The sequence below is a fragment of the Stenella coeruleoalba genome, assembly GCF_951394435.1.
Source record: "Stenella coeruleoalba genome assembly, chromosome: 9".
Lineage (NCBI taxonomy): Eukaryota > Metazoa > Chordata > Mammalia > Artiodactyla > Delphinidae > Stenella > Stenella coeruleoalba.
This window is the reverse complement of record NC_137155.1, coordinates 56,645,896-56,666,511: the sequence shown is the minus strand read 5'-3', so window position 1 is coordinate 56,666,511 and position 20,616 is coordinate 56,645,896. Positions and strand designations below refer to the sequence as shown.

Sequence of the window (20,616 nt, the reverse complement as noted above, 5' to 3'; positions counted from 1 at the left end):
CTCTGGCAGGATTTTATGGCTTGTGCTTCCATTCCTCGTCCGGAGCCAAATGACCCCCATACATCACATTACATAGCAGTTTCTAAGACAGAACCTATTATCGTTAAGTTGGAAGGAGAGTTCAAGCCGTGGTCATGGAGATGACGCTGGTTTTTCAGGTTCCTGATGGGTTTTTTTCTTTCTCTAATCCATCATGTTTTAACAGGTAGAATTTGATAGTTGCCCTGAATAACAGGACCTCAGAAAGTCCAAGGCAGGAGGGTCTGGAGACCTTCTGTAACAGGGGCAAAGAGGTGGGAGTGGACTGCTGGGACCTGCCTGAGAAATAGAGAGAGGGAAGGAGTAAAGAACTGTCCAAGATTTGAGTTTAACTTCCTGGAGAGGGTGTCGTTGTTGGTCCATCCCCACCCAGAATGTTCCATCCAAAGTTTTCTCTCCCCTCCTTGACCACAAGGGTCTCATTTGGAGGAGGTGGGTCATATCCCTGCACAAGGGTAGATTAACTGTCTAACAAGCTCAGCTTCTGAAATCGACAAGGGTCCAGTAGGGCTATTGCCTGAAAAAAATTTGTGCATACCTCTCTTGGGTGCTGGAAGGTCCAAGAAGGGCCTGGACGGGAAGTCACCCTGCGTCATGGTTCTTTTGGCAAATATCAGTCCTAAAGAGAGGATTGGAGAAAAAGTTGGTGACCCAAGCTCCCCTTTGCCCCCTTGCCCCTTCCCTATGATCTCCAGAGGGGAGGAATCCAAGTTGTGGAGAGGAAGGGACACCCCAATTTTCTTCTTCCCTGGAAAAGAAGGGATCCAGAGCCTGTTCCTTTCTAGCCCAGCAGGCCTTTCTTCTTTTGGATTCCAGCTCCCCAGACCCGGCTTCCGGACCTCTCACTCTCCTCCCCTCTCCCCGGAAAACACCCCAACCCCAGATGCAAGTTAAGCAAATATTTGTAGCTGCCAGTAAATTCCAGCGGCTTTTTATAGCGCGGCTCTCTGCGCCCGGGGCCAAATCGTGCTGCTAAATATTGCTGACCACTTTTTCTTTTATGGCTTTCATGTCACTTAGCTATTGAGAGTAAGATGGATTTGCGCGGAGCCCTCACGGCGCTGCGATTCTCGCCCCCCAGGTCTGCGCTGGGCGGCCATTGGCGGCGGAGCGTCACGTGACCGCGGGGGCGTGCCAATGTGCGCCCTCACGGGTGTCAAGCCCCTGTCAGAGTTTGCGATCAAGATCGTGAAACAACGCGATGCAAAAAGCGACCTACTACGACAGCTCGGCGATCTACGGTGGCTACCCTTACCAGGCAGCCAACGGGTTCGGTTATAATGCCAGTCAGCAGCCGTACCCGGCGTCCGCAGCACTGGGCGCCGACGGCGAGTACCACAGACCCGCCTGTTCGCTCCAGTCGCCCGCAAATGCCGGGGGCCACCCCAAGGCGCACGAGCTGAGCGAGGCGTGTCTGCGCACCCTGAGCGGTCCGCCCAGCCAGCCCCCGGGCCTGGGCGAGCCGCCCCTGGCCCCGCCGCCGCCCCAGGCCGCGCCCCCTGCCCCACCGCAGCCGCAACCCCCGCCGCAGCCCCCTGCGCCTGCCCCCGCCGCGCCCCCGCCCCCCTCGTCAGTCTCCCCCCCTCAGAATGGCAGCAGCAACCCCACCCCCGCCAGCGCAGCCAAGAGCCCCCTACTCAACTCGCCTACCGTGGCCAAACAAATCTTCCCCTGGATGAAAGAGTCTCGGCAAAACACAAAGCAGAAAACCAGCGGCTCCAGCTCAGGTAAAGGGCCGCCTTCCGGAAGAGGGTCCACTGACCTGGCTCCCAGCCCCCCAGGCCACTTCCAGCCACAACCAGCAAGGTTTAGGAGCGCTGGATTCTTTCCAGAATTCACCACTCCTCCTCCCCCCAACTCTCAAAGGTTTCCAGAGGCTTTGCAACTAGGGAAGTGATTGGACTCTGCGCAGGAAACCCCAGAGAGAGACCTGATGGGAGTCTTTCCGGACCTCTCTTATGAGCAAGTGGGGCCTAGTGACTTTGGAGTCCCTCCCTGTGGCGTTAGGACCTTTGGGCAGAGCAAACCTGAGCAGCACTGTCTCTTTTTAGCACAGCTCCTCATTTCTAATGAAACACTGGCACCCACCCCACAATGAAATGTGGCAGAATAAAAGCAGGCCTCCAAGTCAGAATCAATGCTCTGCCTATAATCAGAGCCTATTTTTAATTTTTGCTCCAGTAGATGGAGTGGCTGCCTTATCTCTGGGAAGGCCCTACTCAGACTTAGTACAATGAAGGCAGCCAGGGATTTCCTGGGGGAGGGGATGCTAATGGGAACCACATGGGCCTCCTGGAACCAGATTCCAATAGAGGACAGGCGCTGGGTCTTGGGCTTCCCAGCCTCTTCGTTTCCTTTGCCGCTGCCTTCTCCAGTTGCTAGTGCTCTGTTCAGAACCTGAGCATCTGGGACCATCCAGAGCCAGGATTTGGGGGGCCAGGGAGGAAAGGATGGTCAAGATTAGTGGCCAAAGCTGGGGCAGGCTGCTTGATGACATGGAGAACCCTAATTAATAGCATCCAGCATCAGGGGGCTGGGCCTCCCCACCAGAAATGGAATCTCTTTTCAATGGGATCTCTTCTTTCTGGCAGAGAAGGCCTTCCAGGTTGGAGCTTCCACTCCACTCGTTTATACTGGACAGATCAAATAAGTGGCCAGTTGAGGCAACTGTCCAATCCTTCACTCAGATAGTGATGGAGGGAAAGGTTTATTGAGTGTATATTAAGTGCTCCACCTTCCAGTTACTGTGAAGGGAATGAACATGGTGACGCCTGCCCACACGGAGTTTGTAGTCTGATAGGGCTGAAGGATCAGTAAATGAGTCAGAAAGTGAATAGCTCCAGAAGGGAAATACAGACCAGGAAGGCAAACAGGGGGTTCTGCTTTTCTGTTCCTTCCACACACACCCTTGGAGAGGCCTATGATTTGCAGCTTTACTCAATGACGGGCTACAGGCGCTGTTTCCCCACCAGGACAGAGGACAATACGTAGTTCCTTCTTCCCCTTTCTGGGCCCTGACAAACGGAGGGATCTTTGGGGCCTGGAGGAAGGAGGGGCCTGGCTGGGTCAGGGGCTGGGCGGGGCTGCAGGCAGCCCCTGATGCCACTCTTCCTCTCTCCTCTGATCTCGCAGGGGAGAGCTGCGCAGGTGACAAGAGCCCACCTGGGCAGGCGTCGTCCAAGAGGGCGCGCACGGCCTACACGAGCGCTCAGCTGGTGGAGCTAGAGAAGGAATTTCACTTCAACCGCTACCTGTGCCGGCCGCGCCGTGTGGAGATGGCCAACCTGCTGAACCTCACCGAGCGCCAGATCAAGATCTGGTTCCAGAATCGCCGCATGAAGTACAAGAAGGATCAGAAGGGCAAGGGCATGCTGACATCATCAGGGGGCCAGTCCCCAAGTCGCAGTCCCGTGCCGCCCGGCGCTGGCGGTTATCTTAACTCTATGCATTCGCTGGTTAACAGCGTCCCGTACGAGCCCCAGTCGCCCCCGCCTTTCTCCAAGCCCCCCCAGGGCGCCTACGGGCTGCCCCCCGCCTCCTATCCAGCACCCCTGCCCAGCTGCGCGCCCCCGCCGCCCCCGCAGAAGCGCTACGCCGCGACGGGGGCGGGCGCGGGGGGCACACCCAACTATGATCCGCACGCGCATGGCCTGCAGGGCAACGGCAGCTATGGGACTCCACACTTACAGGGAAGCCCTGTCTTCGTTGGGGGCAGCTATGTGGAGCCCATGAGCAACTCTGGCCCCCCCCTCTTTGGCCTAACTCACCTCCCCCACGCCGCCTCGGCTGCCATGGACTACGGGGGCGCTGGGCCGCTGGGCAGTGGCCACCATCATGGGCCCGGGCCAGGGGAGCCGCACCCCACCTACACGGACCTTACCGCCCACCATCCTTCTCAGGGAAGAATTCAGGAAGCCCCCAAGCTCACCCATCTGTGATGGTGGGCTCGGGGCTGCGCGCCAGGAGAGTCCCCACCCCACCCCCGCTACCTACCTTTCTTCTTCGTTTGCTTTTTTTGTTTGTTTAAGGTTCTTCCCGCCCCTCCCTTTTCTCTCTCCTCCGCCCCCCCCCCCCGTTTTGTTTTCTTTGGTAACACGTTTTTATAGTTTATGTGACGTAGCAATCTTGGTTGCTGGAATGGCTGTCAGTATCAGTAGCGATATTTATCTCCTCCCGCCCCTCGCTCGGCCGCTGGCCCTGCACCTTTACCTTCTCTACTCTTTGATCAGAAACAGGGTATATGAACAAATTTTCTAGCCAAGTTCTTTGATGTGAATTTGTTCGTACATTATGGCTCCCGAGGGGAAGCGATTACTTTTTTTTTTTTAGTTTTTAGTATTTTTTTTTAATTGCACTTCTTGTAAAGAGCGAGAAAAAAATCAAAGGCGCTTTGAAACAGGGGCTCCCTGTGCAAGGATGACTAAGTGTACGTCTTTCCGTGTGTGTATGCTGGTGAACAGTCAGATTTATTTATATTTTTTTTGCAAGCATTGAATAAGTTTTAAATATTATTTATCCCCATCCGTTCGTATTTATATTAAAGAAATTCTGTACCCTGATTGTTCAGAAGGTTTCTTGGGCCTTTTGTTCAATGGTGTATTGGCGTACATAGAAAAAAATTTTATTCGAAAGGGAAATAGAATTCCTTTATAAAAACAGTAACGATGCAATAATACCAGAGAGGATCCAGCTTCTGAAAACAGTGATTTAGGTTTGTAACATCAAGCGAAACTGAAAAAAAAAAATCTGTAAACGCGAAAAACGCTAGGTTTGTTTTGAGAGTTCTACATTCCTTGCTGCTCACATTCTGAGAAACAAAACAAAAAAATAAAATAAAGTTTCTATTCTGAATAATATCCGTGTTCAGAAGGGATTCTTTGGCCGAAGATAAGCGTCTGCGTGGAGTCCAGGCAGAGGCGAACTGGCGGAGCAGGCCGCGGCAGCCCTCCAGCTCCGGCTTGAGGCCTGGCCAGGCGGCTCGCCCGGGAGCGCGGCGAATCCTCGGGAAGGCAGCCGGAGCTTCTCGCGGCGGCAGTTCTGGAAACGCTGAGCTGCCTGCCCGCTGGGCTGCCCGGTTCCCAGCTGCCACCGAGGCCGGCCGCGGGCGCTGGGGCTGCGGAGTGCTGAGTGCGGGAGGAACAAAGGCAGCCCGGCTGAGGCGCGGCGCGAGGCGCACAGGTGCCCGGGCAGCCCCGCCGGGGGATAAGGTAGGGCTGTCTTCTGCTCCACCATCTTCCTCCGGCCAAAGCAGACCAGCCACCGTCTTAACCCGGGGAATCGCCGGCCGCGCGGAGGATGCCGAGCACTTTCTAGGAGCAACTGGCCTCTCCGCCGATGCTTCGCTGTCCCTTATCGCTCCCGGAGGAAAGAATCACTCCTAAAATCGCCACTGGGTGCGGGGCGGCTCGGAAGAGACTGAGGCTCACCCAGGTCTCCAGCAAAAGAAGAGCTGAACTCCAAGGAGCCTCCCCGAGTCCTTCCATGGACTGCTTGAGTCCCAGCATTGGCTTCTTCCCGGAAAATAGGATTTGGCATACTCTGGATTTATTTCCTCTCCTTCTTCCCTCCCTGCTTTCCTTTTATGGCCCCAGGGGGAGGGGGAGAGAGAAAGGAGATTGGTATCTTTCTAATAAAAATGCAGTTTTACAAGTACTTCTTTTATTTGATGCTACAGGAGCTAAACATTACATTCCTACTGCTGGATTTAAGATAGAGCTGCCGACTGACTGGCTGGCAGAGGCAGAGGCAAAGGCAGGCACAGGAAAGGGAAATATTTTCATCTTCAGATTAAAGAATTGCTCGGAGAAGAAACCGAAATCTGAAAGTGCAAACCTCAGAACTACATCCCCATCAGCAGCCCCCCTGTCAAAGCTGGAAGTGAGGAACCACCTGTGTCTGGGGATCAGGAGCATCTGATGTGAGAAATAAATCCCCCATCTCCCTGGATTGTATCTTTCAGAGGCAGAGATGGGAAATGTCGCCATTTTGTTTGCAATCCAAAATATACATCATCATGGCCTCTATCTTTCCCCTGAGAAGCTCCTGAAGATGAGCTTTAAAAACAGGCAGTGGAGCCATTTTGGGGGTACCTACTGGGCGTGAAGGAGCTGCTTTTAGAGAAACTCCTGAAGTTTAAAAAAAAAGAAAAGAAAAAGGCTGGGCAGATGCAAAGCGAGGCAGCTGTAGAGATCTGGGTGTTTCTCTTACTGCTAGAGGTGCTTCCCCCAAATCTGTCCTGGGTCTCCTGCTATGTATTTTTTTTTTTCTTTTTAAAGAGTTTGGGCCGTGGAAGAAGTAGATTTGCTCCCTACCATCCCCCACCCCCAACCTCCCTGCTGACATATGGCGCACCTCAGAAATGTAGAGGCTGGAAAACCAGTCTTTTTGAGGACTGGAGCTTCCACCCTTTTGGTTGTTCAGACCTGAACACAGTAGGCTGAGACAAGGGGGTCTTCTTTTAAGTAATAATTTTAGAGAAGTGTGTAAAATTACCTGGGAGAAGACGAAACAGTGGTGGAGGGGGTGGGAGAGAGAGAGAGAGAAAGCTACCCATCCAGAGATGAAAATCTTTCAGAGATCCCACTGTTTGAATCCGTTTCTAAAATCTCTAAAATCTACTCTTTAGCTGAGGGAGAACTGGTTTGGAGAAGTCCTTCTTCCCTCAGGGCAGAGATTTTAGAAAGGAGATTCCAATATGATTTCCCATATCTTGGCAGTCAAGACATTCATTTTGACTATCAAAGAAAAAATATCAATCTCAACCCCAGTTTCCTAGATATTAAAAAGAAATCCTTATTAAAATATCTCCTGAGTTAAAGTAATAGGTTTTGGGAAGATTTCAGTGTTGAATGGTCCAAAAAAAGGGTTTTCTTCCAGATGGTATTTGAATTAAGGCCGCTGAGGCCAGCAGAAAGCTCTCACCCACGCAGCCCCTAACAAAGCCTAAACGATACGGGGGCAGCGCTGCTTCCTCTCCACGCTCCCCCTCCCCTTAACCCCTCAATATTTTCTGGTAAAAGCAAATGCCAAAAGCCACCATCCCAGAGTCCACAAAGCACCTTTCCTAAAAGCAGCCTTATAACTCTTTTTGCTGCCAAAAAAGAAAAATCTTTAAAAAGACTAGTTTTCCTTGTTTACTTGCGTTTCCTGCTCTCCTCTTTGCTCGGCCACATTTGATCTTGGAAAGAGCTCGAAGCTGAAATGTGTTCTTAAGGGCCAGAAGCTGTCAAGGCTTTTGGTGAGCAAGATTGATCGCACTCAGACTTCCTTCAGAGCTTTGTTTGGAATAAAAGCAAGAAAACTGAAAAAAACCCCACATTTTCCAAAATAGCATCTCTATCTGTAAGGCAATGCTCTGGGCTAGTCAATGACGAAGTCCACTTTATATCTAATTTCCAACCCAAACCCCCTTTGATGCCAGCCTCAGAGATGGAGTCCTATCCTTGTGGCTTGGTCAGCCTTTCTTGTTTTCTACGTAGATTTTTCTCCTCCGACAATCTTTCTCTCCCTGGCCATCAGAATGATTTATTTTCCTGCCACCGATGCCTGCCGGCCAGGGGGAGTCTGATCACTTGGTCCATTTCAAAGGAAGCAAAAGCGAATCATCATCCTCAGGGTTTGGGGGAAAAGAGATACCTTCAGATTTCTCTCTCAGCCTCCTTCCCTTTTTCTGGCTTGGTGGATTTTTTCAAAGTTATTGTTTGGTATCTAAAGGTGTTATCTTTTGAACCCTCCAGCACAGTCCAAGATTCGCTCAGTCTCAAGTCTCCAAGTTGGAAAAAAGAAAGTGAAGAGAGAAACAGAACCTTTATAATTCCTCCTTGGGTCGCCCTCTGTCACCCGCGGTGCTGTTTCTCACAACAGAACCCGAGTGCAAACATCCCTGGTGGCCAAGAAGCGGGACAGTGCAGGAGACAGTTCGGGCTGCCAGGGAGCACTCACTGCATCTGAACCAAGAAGCCCCCACCAGAGCGACAAGGATGAGAAGAAGGGGAGGAAAAGAAAAAGAAAACAGGAGAGAACAAGCAAGCGACTTCTCCTTCCGTGCTGCTAACTTCCAACAGACTTCCTGGAAATCAGAAATACTTACCGCACCCGAGCCCTACGGGTATGAAACCCAGAATGCCAGGAGCCGCACGCGCCTGCTCGGGGCGGCATTTCTTTGGCTGGCCGCCGCCCTGGCTACAGGGATTTGGACACATGGATCTGGGGTTGTTGTCTCGCTTGGCACATGCATCTATCTTTCTCGAGCCACTCCTGAGAAGTTGATGGCGCAAGAGGGTCGGGAAGCCTGGAGAGCCGCCTCCCGTTTTCCACTTCCCGCTGGAGCCAGATGCATAGTTGTCGTGGAAAAGCCGGCTAACAATGGGCCGGGGTCCGGGGTCCGTGGGCGCGGACTCCGAGCTGGGCTTTGGGAGGGGGGCGAGGGCCTGAGGGAAGTGGGGGGAGGAGAGGTGGACAGAGGAGAGACAGGGAGGAGGAGAGGGGAGAAGAGGGAAAAAAAGAGGAAAAGAGGGAAAGACAGACAGACGGGAAGGAAAACAGAGACAGACCAGTTCTGAGATCCAGGAACTGGTTTATGGCGGAGGAGGAAAAGGGAAATAAAAGGGAGGAACCCCCCAAAAGAATCCTTCTCTCTCTTTCTGTCCCCCCCCGCCCCCGCCCTTTCCTCTCTCTGTCTCATCTCCCCTCTCCCTCTGCTTCTTCCTCCTGCCTCAGCAGAACTTATGTGGTTGGGATGCGGGGCCCTCGGGTGTCAAAACTTTAAGATTAATGGATTACTTTGTTAATGACTGCAGGCGTCAGACTGAGGTGCTTAAATGATTTGTGAGGTGCGAGGCGTCTTCCCGACAGTCCCAAACAATGCGCGGAGTGTGCGGGGGAGGCAGAGGGCAGCTGCCGCCGGGACCGGCTGCAGGGCTCACCACTCGCACGCACTCACACACTCACACACACTGCCAGGCGCACACACCAGATCCGTGCTGATCAGGAGGCAGGCAGGCACCCTCGCCCCCACGCACTCCCAGGCATCCCCAACCCACACCCACATATAGGTATTTTTGCCCTGAAAAAAGTGTAAATAAAGCCTCGCTGGCCCCCAATGAGGCGTTCCTTCCCGACTTTTTTGGATCAATCAAACAGACAGTGGCTTCTTTTGATTAAAGCCCAAATTGTCATTGGGCAGAAGCAATCATGTGACAGCCAATTCGGTCCAATTTCAACCTTGTCTCCATGAATTCAATAGTTTAATAGTAGCGCGGTCCCCATACGGCTGTAATCAGTGAATTAGAAAAAAAACACCCCAGCAGCGATCTTCTATGATAGATTTTTTTTTTCCCTCCGCGCTCGCCTTTTTCCTGGGCCTTGCCCCCCCAAAGCCCCTCCAGAAGAGGGAACTTTTTCTCCGAGGGGGCTCCAAGGAGAAGGCCATGAATTACGAATTTGAGCGAGAGATTGGTTTTATCAATAGCCAGCCGTCGCTCGCTGAGTGCCTGACATCTTTTCCCCCTGTCGCTGATACATTTCAAAGTTCATCAATCAAGACCTCGACGCTTTCACACTCGACACTGATTCCTCCTCCTTTTGAGCAGACCATTCCCAGCCTGAACCCGGGCAGTCACCCTCGCCACGGCGCTGGCGGCCGCCCCAAGCCGAGCCCCGCGGGCAGCCGCGGCAGCCCAGTGCCCGCCGGCGCCCTGCAGCCGCCCGAGTACCCCTGGATGAAGGAGAAGAAGGCGGCCAAGAAAACCGCGCTGCCGCCCGCCTCGGCCGCTGCCGCCACCGGCCCTGCCTGCCTCAGCCACAAAGGTCAGTCCAAAGACTTGGCCCCAGGTCCCCGGACCCTCTTCCCCTTCTGGGCTGCCCCGAGAGCGGTTATGGGGGGAGGGGAGCGTGGGCTGGGAGAGAAGGGGGAGAGAGAGAGATGCTTGGCTGCTTTCCCTTCCCCTGTGGGCTCAGGAGTGGGTTTGATGTTGAGAAAAGGGATCCTGCGTTCCGCATTGATTATATATATATATATATATATATATATATATATATATATTTAAGAAGGGGGTGGGGGAACTTTCCCTAACTTGTGTAATGTGGGATGATTTATTTGAGTTGGAACTGACCTCCTCTTGTCTAGTTGTCCTAGAGTTTGGCTTTTTGACAGTAATGAAGAGTGATAGATCGCTCTTGCTCAGCTAAGCAGCTGATGCATTAATTATAAATTGTGGTGTGGCTAATATAAAGTTTGCTCCCGGATGGAGAGGTTGGGGGGAGCTACAGGCAAGAATTTGATGGAGGTGGAAGAGATGGGGTCTCCCCGGGCTGGGCTCCCAGGAAAGGCAGCACAATAGCTTTACTGCATCTAGGGGCGGCCATTTTGTTGCAGTTGATCTTTTCTGCTATATTTATTCTCCAGTGGAATAACCCCGCTCGGACCCCTCCACCTCCAACTGTGCGTGTGTCTCTTGTTGGTTTCCCTTTCCGCAGAATCCCTGGAAATCGCCGATGGCAGCGGCGGGGGCTCCCGGCGCCTGAGAACTGCTTACACCAACACGCAGCTTTTAGAGCTGGAAAAAGAATTTCATTTCAACAAGTACCTTTGCAGACCCCGAAGGGTGGAAATTGCAGCGCTGCTGGATTTGACTGAGAGACAAGTGAAAGTGTGGTTTCAGAACCGGAGGATGAAGCACAAGAGGCAGACCCAGTGCAAGGAGAACCAAAACAGCGAAGGAAAATTTAAAAGCCTCGAAGACTCTGAGAAAGTGGAGGAGGACGAGGAAGAGAAGTCGCTCTTTGAGCAAGCCCTCAGCGTCTCCGGGGCCCTTCTGGAGAGGGAAGGTTACACTTTTCAGCAAAATGCCCTCTCTCAGCAGCAGGCTCCCAATGGACACAATGGTGACTCCCAAAGTTTCCCAGTTTCGCCTTTAACCAGCAATGAAAAAAATCTGAAACATTTTCAGCACCAGTCACCCACTGTTCCTAACTGCTTGTCAACAATGGGCCAGAACTGTGGCTCTGGCCTAAACAATGACAGTCCCGAGGCCCTCGAGGTCCCCTCTTTGCAGGACTTTAACGTTTTTTCCACAGATTCCTGCCTGCAGCTTTCAGACGCAGTCTCGCCCAGTTTGCCGGGTTCCCTCGACAGTCCTGTAGATATTTCAGCTGACAGCTTTGACTTTTTTACAGACACACTCACCACAATCGACTTGCAGCATCTGAATTACTAAAAACATTAAAGCAAAACAAAGCATCACAAAACAAAAACCCCTTTGACCGGGTGGTTTTGCCTTCCTTTATTCTGAGAGTTAATTTTTATTTTATTTTCTTCTTGACTTACCCTCTCCCTCCTTTAAATGTTGAAGATTTTTCTGTTTAGTGATTCCCTTAACCCAGTTACAGAGCCATCTTTTTCAGATTATTTTGGAGTTTTAGTTGTTTAAAATCTAATCCAACAACCCTCTATGTGATTTCCTGAAAGCAATATATGAGGCCTGCAAGAAAGTGATCATATAATTGTATCTTCACTTTCTTTTTATTTTTGTATTACATTAGGATGCATTGTCATGCGTATTTTTGGTAGAATAAATTCTCCTTTGCTATAAGTAGCTTTCTTATTTTTTTCCCTCCCCCTCTTTCTCAAGGCTCATAACAGTTTCTTTTTCCTCTTTTAGTCTAACTTGGTAAATAAAATTCTGGTCACAATCCATTTTCTTTTTCAATTTTAATATATTTATTAAATGGGCATGTTCAAAGTCTTCAATAGACAGCAACAAAAAAAGAAAGCCAGAAAATGGTTAGGGCTTCTGAGAAGTGTGGTTTTTTTGTTTTTTAAGGGAATGGATTAGGTTTTTCAATGTAGAGATTCAAGCCATAGATTTAAATTGGTAATAGAAACAGGACTGGGCAGCCTCAGAGTTGGGCCAAGCCCAAGCTTTTGAAAGTGGAGAAATAAAGTGCCTACAGAAACCTCCAACTCCAGGAAGGAGGAACATGGAGTTTCTTTAACAAGCTACCAGTCTCCAGGTCAATAACTAAGTTATCAAGAATTCATTTATTTATACACATTTGTTTCAAACATTTACATTCCAAACCCCTCCCCCACAAATCCCCAAACATTTTCAGTGCGGTTGATTAGTCTCCCAGCTGTTGATGGGTCCAGGCAAACAGACCTAAAACAGAAAAACAAAAATAAAACAAAACAATGGTTACTAGCTGGAAAATGCACTTCAGAAAGGGTGTTTTTTTTTTTTTTTTTTTTTTTTTGCAATCCTCTGGTTCAGTCATTCTAGGCTTCTTCTCTTTTTTTTTTCAGGGTCATAAAAATCAATATTTCATTCTTAAATCTGTTTACATGGCAAATAATGGATCATTAAAGCTTTGAAGTCAGGTTAGCAAGATGAGATTTAAAGTGGAGTGTTTCTACCCCACAGGTTATAAATTAACCCAGTTTCTAGAGAGAGAAAGAGAAAAAGCACTTTAAATGAAATATCAATAAAATGTGAACTAGGGATGTTACTGGGTTGTTCTGATTTTTTCTCCCTTCTTATGTCTCCCCATGTTTATTTTCCCCTTACTGGGCTCTGTTCCGATGGCTACTTACCGTGAGAAAAGGCAGCGAGTAAGCAACATGTGTGGGGGGCGGGTTGATTTAAGAACCCGGCTCTTAATAGCTAAGGCTTGGAAGTTATGAGGAAATAGCGATCCTTCTCCCCGGGTTTGCTGCCTACCTTCCCCCACCCTTTTGCCCCCTAAATCCCGGCAGCGGCGGAGGCGAGTGGGGACCCGGGCAAGTCTCCTGCCCCAGGCGCGGAGCGGAGCAGGCGGCCCGGCCGAGGCCAGGGTTTAGCCGCTGCTGTTTGCGATTCATCCCACGCTCATAAATCAAACGCTTTCTATGAATGAGAATGTCATCAAAGAGATCAATTGCAGGAACACATGCACAAATAAAAATCCTCTTACGTATTTGCCAGGAATCCCCGTCCGAAAGCATTAAGTTAGAAGGCGTTTAGTCATAATTCATTTTTATTGCTCTTTTAAAACAACAGCTTGGCTGAGCCGCGGATGCCATGAACAGCTCGGGGCCTCGGCGGCGTTTTGTCTCCTCCTCGCTCCTTCCCTTTCTACTACTAGAAGAGCCCTGAAAGAGGCGCTTTGAGCTCAACAAGCCGCTTGCAAGGGATCATTTAAATAGTGACCGAGCTCGCCTTTCACGCACTCTCCTCGGGCGTTTAAAGAGACTTTAACTCGCGTCGTGGGTCTCTGGCCTACTTGCCCCGAGGACCTAGGGTCTCCCACTCGGCGAAATGAACCCTAGGATTTCGTGGTGATGAAGGAACCAGGCTACGGAAGCGTGCGGGATCGAGGCCAGAGGAGGCTGCCTTTGTGAGCCGCACCGGGAGAGCGGCGCTCTGGGCGACCAGCCGGGGCGGAGTCGGCTCGACCTCGAGAGCCCGGCCAGCCCGGAGCAGTGCGCGGAGGCGGGTCGGTCGCGGCCCGTGTGCAGCGGCCCTGTGTGCTAGCGCAAGCTTGTGATCCCAAGAAAAACACTCCACCCACGACGGCCAGGAAAAAGGCCCGGAGGGAGGAAGAGAGGTGGAGGGAGAGGAGCCCAGAGGCGGAGAACTAGCAGAGGAAGGAGAGCGGCTGCAGACTGGGGTGGCTTTGTGGCGCGAGCCCTGCTGCCGAGGGGGTCGTGCAGACCCGAGCCGAGGAGGCCAACAAAGGGACAGGAATGAGGCAAGGGGGAGAACGTACCGACGAGCTTCGGCTGTGAGAGCAGATCGTCCTCAGTGCCAGGCCAGACCCCCTAAGGTCCTGCCTCCTCCCCCATAGGAGCCCCTTCTCCCCCCACCCCCCACTGGCTGGAGGCCTGGCGCTCCCAAGGAAGCCACCTCCAGGAGGGCCTCCTTGCCTTTTCCCTTCTCCTGGATGAGGTTCCCCAGGTGCTGAAACTGGGGCAGGAGTGACCTTTCCTGGTTCCCTCTTAACCATGATTGGGGATGGGTCGCAGGTCACAGGATACCCTTTCAAAAGGAAATGTTTAGGAAAAATGTTCCTTTGCTACTGAGGGAATCTACAGTCAAATGTCTGCCAGTTTTCCCTCTTGGGGAGACAGGTTAGGAGGGAACTTCTATACGTGAAGAACAGAACCCAGAAACCTGAAAGGCTGACTAACACATCTGAAACGTGCCTGCCTCAAGAAAAACCTCCTTCTTTTAACTGGGGAGGGGGAGCTAGAGAGGAGTGGGGACCCCCAACCCACGCACAATCCTCAGACAATCCGATCTGTCGGACTCCGATGTGGTGAACACGGTCAGAATAGAGCTACACAGCATTGGCTGCAAAGCTTCTGGATGATGTCTGGATTTCTTTTACCCAAGAATGCATCAATTCTTGGCCTCTGTTTGGCCTTTTCTCTCTACAAGCTAAGGGTTCACACGAAACCTAATAGTAAACAGCAGTTAACGACCCCGTCGGCATCGGGGTAGGACGAGGGTGATGGAGAACAGGACCCCTGTCCTGGGATGACGCTCAGATTTGCACATGTCTCTCTAGGGAAAGACTTGAAGGTTCACACAAGGAACTACGCAGTCAGTTGTTGGGGAAGGAGGAAATGTCCCGTCCACCATCAGCCATCTGTCCCCCGCCCCTCCCACCTGCCAACCCCCCACCCCCACTTCAGCTGTGCAGTAGAATGGGGGGGGGGTGGATAAAGGAAGCTCTACCACTCCTAACATCTCCCTTCAGAAAACGAGAAACGTTGCGGGGAGTGGGGGGGGAGAGTCCATCGTAGTTTGCGGTAGCCGTGGTCTCGCCCTTTGAGGCCCCGGTCGGATCACGCAGGCTCCTGGGTCCTAGGGAGCCGGCAGATGGCCTGCAGCGCAGGGCCCGGCCCCCAGGCTTGCCACGTCCGCTAGCGTCATCTCTCTCCCCCCGCCTCCTACCCCTCAAAATCCACCGGCGGATCCCGTAGGGCTCCCAGAGCAAGCTGAGTGGGGAGGAGAAAGGGGCGGAGAGCGAGGAGAGAGGGAGGGCGAAGAGTTGGGCCACCCCTGGTCTTGGCCAGCGAGCCTAGCTCCCAAGGCTCACCCACTCCCGGGCGTCAAATTACATACAAAAGCTCCACGTTGCCACGCTAATAGCCGATGGGGGGGGGGAGGGAGGGGGAGGAGGAAAGGAGGCTTCAAGACCCTCCCTGGAGAAGGGAAGTTTCCTTTTTTGCCCTCGTCCCCTCCACGCCCACTCGGGTTCCTCCCAGCCAGCTCTCTGCGTACTTCCCTCTCCATCCCGAGCTTAGAGAGCTGGTGGCCCAGCCTCGTCCTACGCCACCGTTCTCGGCACTCCTCGAGGCACCGCAGAAGGCACTGAACGGAAAGCGCCCGGGGAGCAACCCTTCCAATTCCTTGCGTTCCGGGCTCGGCCAGTGTGCTAGTGGCGGCCCAGCGAGCTCCCGCCCACTGATTCCCGACCCGAGAGATCGAGGAGCCCTCCTCGCTTCTCACCTCTTGCCAATTCATCTTTCTGTGCGCGGTGGGGAAGGGGGCGGTGACGGGGGATGCCTTCCAGCCCCCACTTCCCGGAGGGGGGGGAGATCGGATTCAGCGCGCGCAGAAAGCAGCCTCTGCTCCCCTTCGCCCCAGCGCTCCGAATCTGCCCCGGCAGCTGCCGCAGCTGCTGCTGCCGCCCGGGCTGCCTGGGGGGGCGACTGCGCGTCACCTAGACTGAGGAGCGCTGGGGATTTAAATGCCACTGAAATGGTGATCCATCACCGCAGGAGCCAGCAAACTTTCGCAGCAAGCTCCGCCATTGGTTGATATAGTCACGTGCCCCTCCCCTAGCGCCCTCCGCCCTCCCGCCCCCCCTCTTGCGCACTGTACATTCATATCATTTTTCTTCTCCGGCCCCATGGAGGAAGTGAGAAAGTTGGCACGGTCACCCAGGGCTTCGCAGGACCCGGTCACTCAGTGACAGATGGACAATGCAAGAATGAGCTCCTTCCTGGAATACCCCATCCTCAGCGGTGGCGACTCGGGGACCTGCTCAGCGCGAGCCTACCCCTCCGACCATGGAATTACAACTTTCCAGTCGTGCGCGGTCAGTGCCAACAGCTGTGGCGGCGACGACCGCTTCCTAGTGGGCAGGGGGGTGCAGATCAGCCCGCCCCACCACCACCACCATCACCACCCCCAGCCGGCCACCTACCAGACTGCTGGGAACCTGGGGGTATCCTACTCCCACTCGAGTTGTGGTCCAAGCTACGGCGCGCAGAACTTCGGCGCGCCTTACAGCCCCTACGCGTTAAATCAGGAAGCAGAAGTAAGTGGTGGGTACCCCTCGTGCGCTCCCGCTGTTTACTCTGGAAATCTCTCATCTCCCATGGTCCAGCATCACCACCACCACCAGGGTTATGCCGGGGGCGCGGTGGGCTCGCCTCAGTACATTCACCACTCATATGGACAAGAGCACCAGAGCCTGGCCCTGGCCACGTATAATAACTCCTTGTCCCCTCTCCACGCCAGCCACCAAGAAGCCTGTCGCTCCCCTGCATCAGAGACATCTTCTCCAGCACAGACCTTTGACTGGATGAAAGTCAAAAGAAACCCTCCCAAAACAGGTCAGTCTTGCCATTCCATGAAAGCTCCTTGATGATTTTGGAAGGAGCTGGTATGCTTAGTTTCCAAGGAAAATTAATCATGTTTTTGTTTTAAAGTTCTTGCTTCCCACCTGTGTTGTAGGGTGTGGGGTGGTTTACCCAGGTGCGTTGGGGCAAAGGAGCATCTGGGACTGCTGTATTTCCAAAGGGGCTGGGTTTTAGAGGTTTGGGAAGTAGGAAGTGGGAAGTGGGTAGGTGTGTGTGTGTGGGGGGGGCGTCCTGTTAATATCTCCAGGCTCCATTAATCACGGTCTGACCATGCTAATGGTTGATTTCAGATTAACACTTTACACCTCATCACTCACCCTCCGAAGCCCAGTTTATGTTCAGAAATTCTTGATTCCTCTTTACCCGAAGGTTGCTCTGAAGCGTGTACGGAATCTCATATCGATTATAAAAATTTTTACCTTTTCCTCTCATCGCTTCCCACCTTGCCCCCAGGGAAAGTCGGAGAGTATGGCTACGTGGGTCAACCCAATGCAGTGCGTACCAACTTCACTACTAAACAGCTCACAGAGCTGGAGAAGGAGTTTCACTTCAACAAGTACTTGACGCGTGCCCGCAGGGTGGAGATTGCCGCATCCCTGCAGCTCAATGAGACCCAGGTGAAGATCTGGTTCCAGAACCGCCGAATGAAGCAGAAGAAACGAGAGAAGGAGGGCCTCTTGCCCATCTCTCCAGCCACTCCGACGGGAAGCGAGGAGAAGGCCGAGGAATCCTCAGAGAAGTCCAGCTCCTCACCCTGCGTTCCTTCCCCGGGGTCTTCTACCTCAGACACTCTACCTACCTCCCACTGAGGCCGCCCCGGCCCCACTCTGCAGCCCAGGCTACTCCTCCGGCTGGGACTTCTTACCCAAAGCACATTCTTAGCTTATCTTCCTCTCCATTTACAATCTTTCTCTTCCTTTCTGATCCTATCTGGGGAACTCCTGGCCAGGATAATGGGTTTCCAGAGAATTCTGGATTAGAAACTTGATGAGGGGGGAGGGGGGTGTTAGCTCCGTAGCGCAGATTGAGGGCCAGCATCAATTTTCCAATGGCACCTAACACCCCTACTTTTAGGAGATTTCGACAGAACCTACTGTTCCTTTCAGATGCCCTTTGGAAAATAGTTTCCTCTGCCAGCCGAAACATGTCAGAGCGAGGCCTCTCATCTTTTATCTATCTGTATATTCACAGTTCTCCCCTACTTTGCCCTTAAAGTAGGCTAGAGAGAGAGAGAAGAGGGTCCAGGAGCTCATGAAGAACAGATACACCATGAGAGTGTTTACACAATTAATTCATCCCTTAATTTAATTCAATTTTATGTGTGTGAGTTTGCTGGTTGTAAATGCTTTGTCCTGAAAGATTTATCTTTATACAGATTTTCTAGAAATGTTTTGATTAAGTGACTAAAACACAGTGGGCAAACTCTCAAAGCTGGTACAACTTTATATGTGATTATAGGTTAAAGAATTAAAAGCTCTCATTTAAAATCAATCAGATGCCTCAGATGGTAGCCTCAATTTGTTCTTTCAGTGAGTTCAGAAGGCCTGCAGAATACAAGGGTCAGAAACCTTGCTTCCTGTGCTAAGTCTCTCCCCATCCCCACTCCTTTCTTGTTTCTCTGGCCACACTCTATTTAAAATTTGTGCTGGATTATTCAGCATCTAAATGTATTATTCAAACCAGCTTCTTCCTTCCACAGTTATCTTAGCTGGATATGATATATTTTCGGCCCAATTGTTAATGTGATGGATGGCACAATGAATGTATATTTTGTGTGATTCGTGAACAGTCTTTTGCATGTCGCACAATGTTTTGATGTCCCTGAAGTACCACACTGAGTTCTATCAGTTATCCTTTGTGATAGTCCCCATTTCCTGTACAATCATGAACAGCTCAGAGATCCCGGAGTGATGTGATCCAGAGCAGAATTTACGGGTCTTAAGATGTCTGTAATAAATATATTCAGGTTTCAGATATGCTCACGCATCTGTGTATTTGGCTTGGCTACAATTTGCTGGTTCCTACAAAGTTGGCTCATTTCACATGGGGGAGAGAAGTGTGGTGTGTATTTTCAAAGAGGTGGGCCTTTTCTTGAAAAAAAAAAGGAAAGGCTTTTCATTATGTAGCTGAAGCTTCCCCTATGAGTGTAATTGCACCTAACGATGTCTATGTAATAGGTTGATTTTCTTTAAAATAGCAGCGGCTGCTTTATTATAATCAAAGTTCATTATGGAAAAAAATGAATGGTGAAGAAATTTATGAAGCAGATCTATTTTTGAAACAAACATGGATACTTCCTGGGTCAAGTGCTAACCTTTTCACCTCCAACTCAACGTTGACATATATATAAACAGAATCCCCTTCAAAAGCTGAAACTCTTCAGTCAGTCTTTCCTCACATCAATGAACCAAGAGCTAAGAGATTCACATTTAATTAGCTTCAGTATAAAGCTGTTTGAGGATGGGGCCCCCACCCCACCCCTCTTCCTTCTTTCTGGATTGTTGGACAGCGTGCCAAAATATTCCACTCTTTAAATTGAGTGTGGTCTGTACTGAGTAAACCTTTGCATCCCTCCTCCAATTCCTCCTGTCAAGATCCACTCCTTCCTTCCACTTTTTAAACCCCTACTCCCAATTCCTTCTGGGTTACATATCTCATTCCCATCAGATTCAGCTTTGATTTCACAGCCACCATGGCTGTAACGGGTCTACCGCTCAATTTCCATGCCACATAACCCAGAAAAACATTTTAATTTTCTCTGGGCTCAATAGGTTCTTCCAGGTGAACTTGTGGAAGCCGCCCTGAAGTCTGTCCATATTCAAGTTGCTTCTGACCAATGCATGTGTCTGCTGGTCTCAGACAGAAGAAGCCAGCAAATCAGAAAGTTCAAAGTGACTCTCCTCCTAGACCTGTTACCACGTTCCCTTTACTTTCACACATTTTTGGAGGCTTTAGTTTAACCCCAAGAGTAGAGCAGAAATTTTACCGCATCACAAACAAATACAGACATATGACTTCCGCTCCAAAGGGTGTTTCACAAAGGATGGGCTCGGGTTCAGGGTGGGTGGGTAGTGAGAAATCTTACAAAAACTTGTAATTTGCAGGCCTCCTAGAGCATCCTTGAGATTTCCTGTAGTTCCCTGTCAAAGAGAGTGAGCCGGGACTCTGCAGGCGCAGTTGCCGCGGCCATATCAAGGGCACCCAGTGCCCTCCCCTCAGCTCCTGGGTTCTGGGGTTGCTTCTAAAAGACTCAAGTGGATGGAGGAGAACTTCAAAGTCAGCCAACTCTTTCTTTCATTTCCCGCCTGGCCGTATACAGTATCTTTTGTTTATTAGTGTAAAGCCACACAGCGAAACAGATGGCTGGTTTCCAAATACTTTAATGTGTTAAAGTGTCATTTGCATGCCACTGCCGAGATTTCAATATCTAAAAGCAGGGCCAACCCGCTGGAATCCGGAGATTCCAATCTTCTAGGTGCTGGTTTTAACGTAGCTGAGAGAGAGGAGGATGATGAATTATGGCTAAACATCCCAAGCCTTCTCTAGGTCGTGGAATAAATCAATTAACAAGCAATGCATTTAGGAAACATTAATATACCTTTCAACAAGGAAAACATTTGTATCTTTTTAGTTGTCCCAATCGATTAAATCAAAGGCGCTTAACACATCCTATTTCAAGGTCTCTCTTTTTCTGTTTTGGTCTCTGAGGAGCACAGTTAGCTCCTTGAAAAATGACAGCCATGGTAACTGAAATGACAGAAGATGGAAAACAGAAAATAACATTTTATTGATAAATTTAAAAAGGACAAGAGTCTCAATTAGGGACTTGGGATAATCACAATATAAAATTCCAGTTTTCCAATGCTTTTTCCTCACTTCTCTCACCTTCATTCAAAGTACTCCAGAAATTTAGGGTGTCCCCAACTGAGGCTGAGTTGAAATTGTGC

General features: G+C 51.0%; 3 protein-coding genes across 4 annotated transcripts; all 3 read left to right on the top strand.

Moving 5' to 3' along the window:
• The first annotated feature begins 1,217 nt into the window (after positions 1-1,217).
• Positions 1,218-5,308, top strand: HOXA3 (homeobox A3). The gene is made up of 2 exons (XM_079931005.1): positions 1,218-1,766; positions 3,172-5,308. The coding sequence occupies exons 1-2, from the start codon at positions 1,241-1,243 to the stop codon at positions 3,975-3,977; spliced, it is 1,332 nt and encodes a 443-aa protein (XP_079787131.1). The 5' UTR covers positions 1,218-1,240; the 3' UTR covers positions 3,978-5,308.
• A 3,893-nt stretch (positions 5,309-9,201) lies between these two features.
• HOXA2 (homeobox A2) lies at positions 9,202-11,542 on the top strand. The gene is made up of 2 exons (XM_079932282.1): positions 9,202-9,846; positions 10,516-11,542. The coding sequence occupies exons 1-2, from the start codon at positions 9,357-9,359 to the stop codon at positions 11,253-11,255; spliced, it is 1,230 nt and encodes a 409-aa protein (XP_079788408.1). The 5' UTR covers positions 9,202-9,356; the 3' UTR covers positions 11,256-11,542.
• Positions 11,543-15,999: 4,457 nt separating this feature from the next.
• On the top strand, positions 16,000-17,478 carry HOXA1 (homeobox A1; the record flags this gene model as incomplete). Of its 2 annotated transcripts, XM_079932050.1 has the most annotated exons (3): positions 16,000-16,344; positions 16,548-16,642; positions 17,123-17,193. In XM_079932050.1, 2 exons carry the CDS (start codon positions 16,000-16,002, stop codon positions 16,605-16,607), a joined length of 405 nt encoding a protein of 134 aa, XP_079788176.1. The 2 variants fall into 2 exon arrangements, with proteins under 2 accessions (XP_079788176.1, XP_079788175.1); XM_079932049.1 differs by having other exon boundaries at positions 16,000-16,642; positions 17,123-17,478.
• Between the last annotated feature and the right edge of the window lie 3,138 nt (positions 17,479-20,616).

Excerpts from the sequence above, each read along its gene's own strand:
- HOXA3 (XM_079931005.1), top strand. The coding sequence starts at position 1,241 with ATGCAAAAAGCGACCTACTACGACAGCTCGGCGATCTACGGTGGCTAC. Across the intron at positions 1,767-3,171 it reads AACCAGCGGCTCCAGCTCAG|GGGAGAGCTGCGCAGGTGAC; the intron begins GTAAAGGGCCGC and ends CTGATCTCGCAG.
- HOXA2 (XM_079932282.1), top strand. The coding sequence starts at position 9,357 with ATGATAGATTTTTTTTTTCCCTCCGCGCTCGCCTTTTTCCTGGGCCTT. Across the intron at positions 9,847-10,515 it reads TGCCTGCCTCAGCCACAAAG|AATCCCTGGAAATCGCCGAT; the intron begins GTCAGTCCAAAG and ends CCCTTTCCGCAG.